Here is a 12,649-nt window from a genome sequence, read left to right as displayed (position 1 = left end):
TCCTCAGGGAACACCGGTTTCCTCCCACTTTGACCAAACATCCAGAGATGAATGGATTCATGATTTGATGCTGAAGTTATTGTCTATGCCAATGGTTCCCAAACCCTGGTCCAGGGATCAGTACTGGTCCTTGAGACATCTGTTACCGGACTGCACTGATAGAAAAATCGAATTTATTTAGTATAGTTTCTGTTAAATATTACGGTCTGAAAGGTTTTTTTGTTTTGAAAAAAAAAAGATTTTTATATTAGTCAGTGACATTTTAGTCAAGTTTTCTCCAAAAAAGAAACCTTTAAACTAGTGTAAATGAGTGAAACAAACTCCATATGATTTGTTTTTTACTATTTTTATCTGAACATCCGTCTGTGAACATAATGCAGTAAATAACATATATATATATATTTAGTTTATTTTACACACATTTTATAAAAGTATAAACCATTAAAGAACTATAGTCATACATAAAATCTGATTTGCAAAATATATAATAAATATTTTTTATTTAAAGGGAAGAAAAAAAATTATATATATATATATATATATATATATATATATATATACAGTGCTGCCGAATATCGATACAGTATTTTGCGAACAAATATCTCAATATATCACCAAAATGATATTTTATAACATCCCTAGTATAGTATATCCATCTAACAACCCAGGAGACCATATGAATCGTATTAAAATATGTGTGCGCTTGAATACTTGGAAGCTTGTGCAAGGGTTTGACTGATATCACCTGCTGTCTATGAAGCCACTGAAAGTAATAGTGTGTTTGTAAAAGCGAGACCATATCAGCTTTACTGGTTGGTATGTAAAGCTGAGGGACACAATTCTTTTTTATATGACATTATATGATTTATAATAAACATATAGTATAGGATAAAGAGCATCATTCTGATTATAATATGTATATACATTTGATGAAGATAAAACAAATTTTAAATAAACATTTTAGGTGCCAAAGCTAAATGCGTGTCTCTCCGGACAAGTAGAAATAAAGTGCATATGTCTGTAGTTCAAAGGTCACTCAATAACATGGTCACTTACAATATACAGATTACACGCTTTAAAATACATTCTAACATGTTTTTACTTTTTCAAAGGCTCATTCAAGGAGCCTGAACTTGATGTTGATCCAGGTTTATTATAAATATTATTAATAGCATTTGTGTTTTTATATCATTGGGGTTAAGTAGATCATTTTTAGTTTTTTGAACTCCAATGAAAATTTAACCAGGATGTCTGTGAATGTTCTCATTCATCCGGATCATTGTTATCCAAGAGGTTCAATGTGGAACTGAAGAAGCTTCTCAGATCAGGAGTAGAATGTCCTCCTAGAACTCTACACAGTCCAGTTGACTCACTTTTGAACCTTTTGACCAGGATTAAACAACTTGTTTGACTTTTAAAATAACTTCTACAAGCGTCCAAATCAAACAGAATAAAAAGAGTTCCTGGAATTGAGTGCAGAGGTTTGATTTTGGGACGTAGAGTTCATTTGTTTTTGCCACTTTGTCAGCGTCCTCCGACATCAATTACATTCAAATGAAATTGTGCAGCATTCAACAATATCAATATCCAGGTAATTTCATTTCAAATGACAGGCAATTAAAGCAGAATGGGGGTCAATGGAACACAAGAGTAGCGTGAAAGCCACTGACTAAAGCATTTAAACGCACAAGAGTGAGAAACGAGGGCAGAAAAAGGAAAAAAAAAAACGACTCTGATTACATTTCACCTGTCAATGACACGCTCCAGGAGCCGGAGTGCGTGACTGTTTCTGTTTGTCTTGTGTGTTTACGCATCTGCGCACAGTTCTGTCGGGAGTTATTCGGTGGAGTCTATGCACACGTGTGTGCGCGGCGGCGTGCGTTATGCCTGAAGACATACGTGGCGTAATAGAGTGGTGGTCGAGTCAGACAGCTGCCCAGTGCCATTCACAGCTCAGAGCTCCCAGTCTCGACTCTGCTCTGTTCGCCTTCTGATGAGAATTAATGTACTCTGACATCCCGTGGGACCCCCCCTCTTCCCCCCAACAGCACCGCTAATGAAGAAATACAACCTTGCCAGAATACTGAGGTGGAGAGGGAGCGACACAGAAGGGTGATGACAAGACAGAGATGGAGGGGAAATCGTGGAACTGAAATAAATGTAAAAATAGGTAAATAAGTTTATATTTTAGGGTCAAAAGAGAGGTCATATTGGATGTTGTGGGGGGGGGGGGCGGGTTGGCGTAGACCCAGGACACGTGCCTGGATGGCCATTCCCGGCCGCGGGGCAGCTGTGGGCGATGACTGCCCTGCCTCTCCCAGAGGGGTTCCCCAAAACAAACAGACAAACGACTCGCAAAAAAACAGGTTGTTTTCGCAGTATAGATGACAAAATACTTGACCCCGAAAATAGCAACGACGCCCAGAAGACACATGGCATAATAGCTGACCACCGTAAAAATCTGTATCACGATTCCGCCAATGTCAAACAAACCGGCCAAAATATCCTCTTATACTCCAGAGGCCTTCGTCCATATGGTTCATCGGTTTTGTCCTCTGTGTGCCGAGCATCGATACAATAAGCATGCTTTACAATACATTGTAGTGAGTTGGTCTCTCGTATTTATTAGATGTTAGCCCAGGAATACACCAAAAAACTAGGCAAACTTTATAGTGGAATAACATACATTTTTACGGAAAAATTATTACACATTTTGTAATTTATGGCTGAAAAAAGAAGAACAGTTGGGAGGAACCCTGATGATACAATAGAGGTTTTCAAGTAGTTCATGTTTGCTTTTCTTTTGACTTTAATAACATGAAGAATATCAGTGCCAATGAACAAATATTGAATTAACTGAATTTTATTATTTGAATTCTGAAAAGTTGTTCAGAAATGTGTATATTAAAAGGTTGTTTTTTGTACATAATATTTTCAATTTCTGTTTATTTTTTTCTTTCTATACAATTCCAATGATTCAAAATTAAATGTTCTTAGTTCAACAGTTTCGTTATGCTTTTCAATATAGAAATGTTGGGAATATTAGTGTAAAAGGCTACGAATTAAGAAACATTGAATTTTGAATTTTTTAAATTTTAAAACATTAGATTAACAAGAATAACAAACTATGTCTTAAAAATATCTATATTTTTTTTATGATTCAATGTTTTTATTCGATTTTCCTTTTTAAATAAAATCAAAATTCTTTCAATATTCTGATGGCACGGATATACTTCTATAGATTTGTCTTGACAGAATAAAACTAAATATTCTAAATCAACGGAGGCAATAGATGTCAAAACCCTAGAAAGTATTGCTTTTTCTGGACCATTAGAAGAACTATACTGATCATCTGCAAATCTTGACATAGGTTTGAATGTCAACATTTTTTATTAATTATATTCAAAAACATAGCAATTAAACATGTTTTTAAAGATTAAAGGTGAGTCCCGAACATCTATACATTATAGATCACATGTATCAGTGAGAATACTTGCATTTTCTTGGCTTTGAAGGACTCTGCAAATTCCCTGACACTGCGGAGAGAAGCCAGGTCGCACATCATGGCCTCCACTCTGGCTTTGTGCTGTGGAAAAAAAAGAAAAGAAAATCAGTAAGATCAGAACGGCTGCCAAAAATTAAAGAAAACAGTTAACTAAATGTACCCAACTCTACAAGCTGCTGTGTCAGTTCTCTTGTAGAATCAGATGTATAGAATATCTATGGTCAAACAGTACATTACACTTCATTACTGGAATGAAAGAAATGCAGTGGCTCAACATTTACAGTTTATTAAACGTCTTCTCTTGGAAAGTTCACAAAGAAAGTTGAGAAATGAACAGCAGATTTGGCAAAAAAAAACTACCTAAAAAAAAAGATTGAAACACCATATCTGCACTCTGAAACACTGATGTTTGCAGGATGTGTGTGTTCACCAGTGCGAGCTTATGTGCACGTGTGTGAACTCGTCTTACACCATATGTTGGACGACAGGGCGAAGATATGAAAGGAGCCGAAAAAGATAAATGACTTCAGAAGTGAATGCATTGCTGCGTTTACACACTTTGCAAGACAAGCTAAATATTCATCATCTTCTCCGTCTCACTGTAGTGCTGGTGAAGGAGGCCTCGGCATGAACATGCAGGTGGAGTTTGGTAGAAGCTGTGTGTCTTACAAGACATTACTTAGATTGGAAATATCAAAATGAAGGTTCAAGACTAATAAGAGGGATTCAATAAGGGAGCGTTCAACACCTCACCGACCTCGTCTGTGTTGTGGATATTTTTACAAAAACTACACAATATCTGTTGTCATTTAAAACAAAATACAGTGTTGTTCATTAAGCAGTAGTATTTACGCAATGACAGGTAAGCAAGCCTGGACTTTTCTTCGGCTACATCAGGCAGTGTAGGGACATGAAAGTGCCACAGAGACAGTGAGACCTAGTCGCCTATGAGAATTACTGGATTATTCCACTTACTAAAGAAGATTCCAAACCCTTTATTTTACTCAATGGAGATCTGGATCTAGATTTAAAACTTGAACGCCTTGGTTCATAAAGTGGTCACCGTGAAATGTCAAAAGATGCACAAAAAGTTTGGGAGGAAAAGAAAACAGGAATAGCAAAAACTAATAACAATTACAATTTATATTGCCCTTATATCTGACATGAAGATGAAACAGTTTCTCCATATTACACACAAATATTGTTACTTCAAAGTGAATTATTAACATTTGCTGAAAACGTTTTTTGTGCTCTTTATTATCTAAATAATTTTTGGCACAAATACATTTTTAACTGCCATTAAGGCGACAAGAAATATAGATTAAACACTCTAGAAGACAAGCGGACGCCAAAGTGGAAATTAAGTGATTTTTGTCACGATACTGCAACAACACTCAACGGAACTGGAAAACGCCGAAAATGTTTATTTTATGGTATGTATCGTGATGCGTATTATATCACCAGATTACCCCTTATTCCACAACTTTATCATGCCAAGAACCCCCAAACACAATGGACGGGATCTCTCTTTACAAACCACAGCAAATGCTTTAGGATATAAAAAGGAATTTAAAGTATATATTTTCTTATTTGGACTCACTTTTCATTAATACAATTGGTTAAACATTTTGGGCAATCGCAACCGTTTTTATGTTGGTCGTCAAGTCATACTTGTATGCATGTTGTCTCATATTTTTTCATTTTATATGGCACATGTTTAATTTTTCTATTGTATTTTCTATTATATCAAATTATTATTAAATTCCATCCCTCAATTCCTCCAATTTTCAAAGGGGCCACAACTTCAAAAACCATTGCGCTACAAGACACAAGTAAAGTATAAGAGATAGTTTGTTCGTACATCTAACCATGTAGACCTGGTTTAAGCGGTCAACAGTAGAATTAGTCGACACTTTCTTCAGGCTTAAAGACCAAACGAACCCACATCGGAAGCGTGTCCTCTCCCATCGTGGCCGTCCTGCTCCCTCAACTGATCCGATCGTCCTACAAACGTCCTCATCATGTCCGTCTTAGCTACGCAAACATGACACTCACGGCGAGGATGTAGCGCGATGCAGAAAGGAAGCGGTTCGGGGGTGCGATGGAAAGGTGATTCCACCAGGCATTTTACACCCACCTTAACTACCTCAGGGTATGTTTACTCATGCGGACACACACTCAGTGTTGTGACACAAGGGTAAGACTGTTGTATCAGGCCATTATCCACGCCTGGATTATTCTCTTGCTGCTACTCTCTACTATTATATGGATGCTATTACAAAACGTTAAAGGCCTGATTATGGCCATCATAGATAAGATTATGGGGTATCTGCTTATATGATCAGCACACAGCAGTAACCACAGGTGAGCGGAGACAAATGCTTTATTTAATGACGCTCATGTACCACTTATGAATCCACCTCCCGGGAGCACACATGTACACAAAACAGGTATAAAGGAGCATCACAACTAAGACGTAGAATAAATAAAAAAAGGGGGTTGAGTTCAGATGTTTCCGCTAAGAATGTGGGAAGTACCTCAAGATAGTAGCCTGGACGGACACTCGAGAGAAGGTGTCGGCTTGATACACACATATCTAGTTTTCAACAGAGCACGGGGGGGAAACGGAAGGAAAAAAAAAAGGAGTAACGGGAGACCGGAGAAGGATAGAGGGGAATGAAGGAGGGGTCACTGGAGCAAATCCAGCCGAGAGAAGGTGAGCAGGCTGGCGTCCCTCCCCCTGCAGATTGAAGTCTTGCGAAGAAAATAAAGTTTATTGCCTGGAAAGAGGGGGGAAAAGCATGTAAAAAGCATTAAAGCGATGGAGGTGAACAATTAGACAGATGGCCAGGTTTTGGAAGGAGAAAAAGAAAAAAAAAAGGTTGGAGGAAGAAAATGCACAGACGCAATCGTTCAGGATTTTTACGAGGACCCCTGACAACTTCTGGTCCCTTCAAGGGCGCAGGAAAAGTGAGAGGCAACGAAGCCTCTCTGGTTAACTGGAGTAATCGCTGAGTGTGCAACAGCAGAGCGCTCGGCTCGGGGTCACGGCGCTCGCTGCCCCCCCGAAGCTACGAACAAACCCACGGCCCCGTAGACATGCAAGAGGCTAATTGTGACTTGACTGGAGAGACGGTCGGAACAGTTAGAACTCGTTTGAGGCCAGCGCTGCTTACATGCTAACAAGTGGATGACAGGAGACAGCATTATACACGGAAGACACACACAAAAAAAGTTAGACATTTTTATATTTACAACTGTGATTTATGTCACATTGTCAACGTTTGACAGTTTTTAAAACTGCAAAAACTTTTTCATTAGGGAAAAAACACAAAAACTGTGACTACCTTTTTTTTCATCTTTAATACTTAACTCTGATAATAATAACTCTGATTATATTCATTTAATTTCTATTGATGCATATTTTTAAATAAATGAAATATTAAGTAATTTAGTAAAGGCTATTTGTAAAGGGCCTTTCCAGAACAGGGTTTTTAATAGTCTAAAAAGTTAGTGGAGAGTTTTCTCTAGCAGTGTTATTTGTTATAGATCAAATAAGTATATTTAAGCTACATAAAACAACAAGCTGGTGGGCAACAGGAGGCACTTCATGGGGCTCAGAAAACTGAAGGGAAAAGACGATATAAAATAAAACATTGTTTATACCATTTGCCCTTAAATTACAACACGAAAACTGACTGATCTTCGAATTCTTAAGTTTTTGATGCCTTACGTTTGACGATGTCACATTCTGTTTCAACCTGGTTGTTAGCGCCTGTTACAAAGTAGCTTGTAGCTAATAAGCACAAACTGATCAGGTTTACGACAGGAAGAAGACAAAAGGAGAAGATTAACAGTCCTGCCCTGAAAGATTCTGCTGTTAAAATAGCCAAGATGTCATTCCTTCATTATTTTCTACTGCTTTATCCCTTACCGGGGTCACGGGGAGACTCTAGCCTATCCCAGTATCATAGGGCGAGAGGCAGGGGACACCCTGGACAGGACGCCAGCACACACACTCTCATACCTATTGACAATTTCCCAAAGTTCTCAATCAACCTCTGTTTTTGGACTGTGGGAGGAAACCGGAGTGCTAGAGAGAACACAAACTCCACACAGAAAGGTCACAAGTGGAAGGGAACCAGCAACCTTCTTGCTGTGAGGTGACCGCGCTAACCCCTGCGCCACTGTGCGCCCCAAGATGTCATGGTCATCTATAATGGGGGGAAATATAAGGCAGCAATTCATCAAGTATAGCTTTACAGCCAAACACGAAAATGGCAACAATTATCCTAAAAAATAAACAAATAATAATTATTGAAGAGTTAATAAAAGAAAGGAAATACATAGTAAAATGTGATATTTCTTTATAAATATATTGGAGTATTTCTCAAAGGGGATCCCCGGCTAATGGTGCTTGGGGTTCCCCTGGTATAGCCCGCTCCATAAACTGGGATGACAGTTTAGCTATTGCTCTGTGTGTTTGACCTTGACCCCCCTGCCATACATCATTGAAACAAAGTTGCACTGATGAATAAGGAAGTGCTGAGGTCTACCATGATGACAGTTGTATGAGCGCACAGTTTCTGCTTTCAGATGATACTTGGAATTTCTAGAAAGAAAAACCTTTCTTGGCGTTACAGTACTTTGAAAGATGCATGTCACTCAAACCTTATGTTGGTACTGTCCACCAACACTCACCGGTCCCTGCCGATAAAGAGTAGAACTCATAAAACGAAGACTATTATGGTGCCATAATTTGACCTCAGTGAAGAAGTAGCGTACCATGATGCATCACACGTGTCGGGGTATGACGGTGCGGTGGGTGCGGTGCAGAAATATTGCGTAAGAGCAGGGGATGCGGCGGGTGAGTCCGCTAATACAATTATAACCGGAGCTTTCCAATCCAATAAGATAGAGAGGTAGTGGAGCAGGGGGTGCCCTCTTCTGTTCAATAAGACACTCTCTTGTCTCCTCACACACACACGCCAATCGCACACCTACACACAAACACTTAGCTGACCCCTTTAATAGCACAGTCGCCAACCCTAATGGAGGCAAGCAAGTGGAACCGCCAAATAATACACTGTCTTAATGCACTAGGCTCAATTTCACCCCCCCCCCCTCTCACACTTTAACCCCAGTTTCCATCTTGCGTCACCCGCTGCAGTTATGGATCACCAACGCAGGCACAACACTTAAGAAATCAAAGGACCCCCCATTTATACAAATCACTTAGCCCCAAAGAACCGGGTTCACACACCCGTACTCTTGAGTAGGCGAAGGGATTCATCTCTCGGGGGCGGGAGAAACGCGAGATACGCCGTATCGATATCAGTGGAGAAAATTAAACGGTCGTATTTTACCCAGCAGGTGTAGAGGTGCGATGTTGTAATGGCAGTGAAAGTGAATGAGCAGGGAAGACACCGTGTGAAAAGGGCACCTTATAAAAGCAATTAGAGAAACGACTTTGAGACCCTTCTTCTTGCTCCGTAGATTAGAACAGGCCTGGAAGGGAGGAACAGAGGAGCTTCCAATCTCGGTGACCTTGTCCACAACGCGCCACACTAAATTGGTCATCAACTTTTAAGACTGTATTTTATCGCGGAAATGTATTTTTAAGCATAGAAAGACAAAAAAAAAAGAAAAAGGCAGGAGGGTTGAGGGTGAAAACGCTGCAAGGTTTGCTGGTCATATTTCATCCTGTCATAATTATGACGTTTGTTCATAAATACCAAGCGATCTCTCCTCCACCTGGTGCAGTCACATGCGCTCGCGCTCGTGCACGGCCGGACACCAACAAAGCAATATGGATGCGCCACACGGAGCTAACGCGTCCTCGCTAATAAAGAAACGTTTGGCTGCGAGCCCTCGCACGGGTCCTAGGACTGACCTACACACACACACCCAAAACACACACACACACACACACACGTGGACGCAAACAAACACACATCCACACCGACGTGCACACACGCTGCAATTAATAGGGAGGCAGGTCTCTGGTGAGGAAGAGAAAGTGCTTGTTCAGCACATACAGGCAGAATATGCAATTTCCTCCAGTTAAGTCTGTATTAAATTGATTTCTTCTTTCTCTGACACGGACTGGGTTTTTTCCCCTCCTAATGAAAGCTGGATAATCTACAGGTTCTCCTTTTCCTGAAATCAAGTTACAAATCAAGCACTCGCAGGGGCAGATATGGGGAAAGGTGAAGGAAGGACGTGGGATGATTTTCCAGATGAGAAACGAGGAGAGCGAAGCGCCGACGAGCTGCAACGGTACATGAGGGGCAGGTCTCGCACGATATAGGGCGAAGCTCGCCTTCTGAACTTGCTGACTTTTTTATGTTCAGCGATGCAAGGAGGCTACTGCAGGGCCGTGTAAGTAAACACGGCAATAATTACTGTAATTAATAAACACTTTCATTTGGTTAATCAGTTCATCGCTCACTTACGGCCGACGAACAATTAATACATGAAAAGAGGGGATCATTACTGCCGTCCATCAACCAACTTACTGCTGGTATTGATGTACGTTTCATTTCGTCATACATTTCTTTATGGATTTCCTTTATTTCTAGTCACTCTAATCTTGTTTTATTTCATGTATGATTTCATATTTGAGACAATGAACTGCTGTTTAGAGCAACTTTTCTTTATCCACACAATGATGCACTTTATTAATTGAGAAATACAGACGATGCTGATTCATTAAGCTTCTAGTTTTTCCATTCTTAAAATTCTCCTTCGGTCTACAGAAAAATATAGAAATACATCATAAAACATTAATTATACAAGGCAAAGCAAACGTTTTAATGTTACTTTAAAATAATTCCGGAGGATAGTGTATAGTTATGGGTGTTTTGATAATTAAACAACATTTTAGAACTAAAAGAAACTGTATTAGTAAATATAATAAAGTATTTGGAATATCCACTCGTGTTAAACATAATCTTATGAATAAGTTGCACAAAAATAAATGTAATTATAATTCATTATTATTTGTTTGATACCAACTGTGTTGTTTTTCTGTCAATGTTGCTAATATTCATTCATTTTCTACATGATATTTTTCTCCTTAGAGTCTATCCCAGCTACCTAGGGCGAGAGGCGGGGGGGCACTCTGAACAGGTCTTGTCTGTTTAAGGTCATACAGAGACGAACCCGCGCCTCACATGCATTCATTTTACTGGAATTATTAATTAATTAAGTTTTAAGTCACAAAAGCGAAATGATGAAAGTTGATGAATATGTTGAGTAAAATAAATGTTTTAGCTCAAATAAGAGAGTGAGAAAGGTGGCTGTGCACAACAAAGGACTTTAAGGCAGCGTAAAGAGAGAGGGTGGGAGACTGAGATGGGAAATGAAAAGGACAGAGCGGTCATCATAATTGCAGAGTTTGCTTTTCGGATGCAGACAGACCAGGGCCGCGGGGCCTCGGGCGAAAGATCGGATTCCACCCGGACAAACTGACACACACACACAAACTTCTGTATCTTCAGAGAGGATTTCAATATGTACTTCATTTAAGATTTGAGTCACATGTCTGAAGTGTTGTTCATATTAGCATTAAATAGAGACAGATTTGAAGAATAAGTCCATGTTCACTCCTCTTCCTCACCATCTCTTCCTCTCCATTTACTCCCTCGCCCCCCACCCCGGCCCTCCCCACCCCACCAAACTCCATCTCTGCCAGTTTCGCCGACAGTGCACATTTTCCCGCATGTCTTTAGTGTAACCGAAATCCCTAACAACCGGGCTTTTAATGCAATCCATATTGCGCCCTAATATTTCAGATCTCGGAATAAGCAGTGGCAATTACATATTTACACCCAGCTTATTTTGCAATTCCGTGCAGCGGCTTCTGGAGTCCGGGGTGAACAGCAGATGTTGATTATGTCGTGGATAGAGAACAATAAAGTTGGGAGGAAAATCTCCGAGACCTTGCAAACTTCTTCAAGTGTGTGTGCGCAACTTTGTGTTCGGGAGTGTCAGCAGGAAAAGCTTTAACTCTCCACAAAATAATGTCTTCTTTTCAAGTGCAGCGGTAATGGGATTGCCTTATCTAAACCTGCTACTTTTACAATGTTTAATTTCTCCTGAAACACTGGTGGCTTGTATCGTCTTCGTATCTGGAGGGCTGCGAAAATTACAGAGCACACTCGCAGAAATGCATTTACATACGCATGTGTACACACTTGTATTGAACACACACGGATGATAATTCCTTTGATTTAAGTACCCGAGTCCCTTTTTGCATCAGCCTTATAAAAACATAAGCATAACATAATTGAATAAGAAAAGATTCTGGCAATTAAGAAACACGCCAGCCTTTGATGTGAGTAAGTGTATAATAGATGAGTTTCACGATCCGCGGGGGTCTTGTACTTTGATTAAAAGCTCTTTTGTTTGGAAATTTCATAAACTGCTTACTATTATATATTGTCACAATAGTTTAGAGATGTTACTTTTATCACTCGTGTTGGATTCTTGACGCAAAGTAGGGCCACGAAAGAACCCGACCCAGCGGTTCCCGATCTTAAGTTATGTCGCAACCGAATTGGTACTTAAAATGTCTTTGTCGTTCAAAAAATGTATATATATAGATAGATAGAACTTATGTAATTGTAAACATTGTGATGTAACAATATTTGTGTATACAACTTTAAAACAAATACCAGTTATGCGTTAAAACACTTCAAAAATAGGGAGCAAATAAGGTTATGATGCTTAATTTACATGTTAAATATAACACTATCGTATTTCAAAATATGAAGTTTAGCTGTTAATGCTAAATGTAGCATGTCATTGACCAGGAACACCTTACAAAACCCCTTACCTACCCCGAGGAACTACCAATAATGCTGAGATACAAGAAAATGTCTATCTATAAGAGATTAAGAAAATTGTATGTAAGTAATTAAAGTATTAAAGTATTTATAGAGCGCTTTTCTAGACTAGGGTCACAAAGCGCTTAAACAATCAAAACAATACTCAATAAAATAAAAACTTAAAAGGTCAAGACAACACCGAGACAAACACAGGAGTCTCAGAGAATCAAGGAAAAGCCTGCACGAATGAAAACGTCTTAAGATGTTTCTTGAAGGAGTCAGTAGATCATCAAACACAGAGGAAGAGGAAGAT

At 39.3% G+C, this 12,649-nt stretch overlaps 1 protein-coding gene across 1 annotated transcript in view; it reads right to left on the bottom strand.

The window, feature by feature from the left end:
* The window catches only part of wwox (WW domain containing oxidoreductase), a 175,326-nt gene that overhangs the window by 125,711 nt on the left and 36,966 nt on the right, over nucleotides 1–12,649 (bottom strand). The window contains exon 6 of the mRNA XM_087797110.1: nucleotides 3,498–3,586. Coding sequence (XP_087653236.1) covers nucleotides 3,498–3,586 — 89 coding nt within the window. The remainder of the gene's footprint in view (nucleotides 1–3,497; nucleotides 3,587–12,649) is intronic.

The sequence above is a fragment of the Callionymus lyra genome, chromosome 8 (assembly GCF_982586985.1).
Source record: "Callionymus lyra chromosome 8, fCalLyr1.hap1.1, whole genome shotgun sequence".
NCBI lineage: Eukaryota > Metazoa > Chordata > Actinopteri > Syngnathiformes > Callionymidae > Callionymus > Callionymus lyra.
Note: the sequence above shows the minus strand (reverse complement) of the source record. Positions and strands in the feature narration are given on the sequence as shown.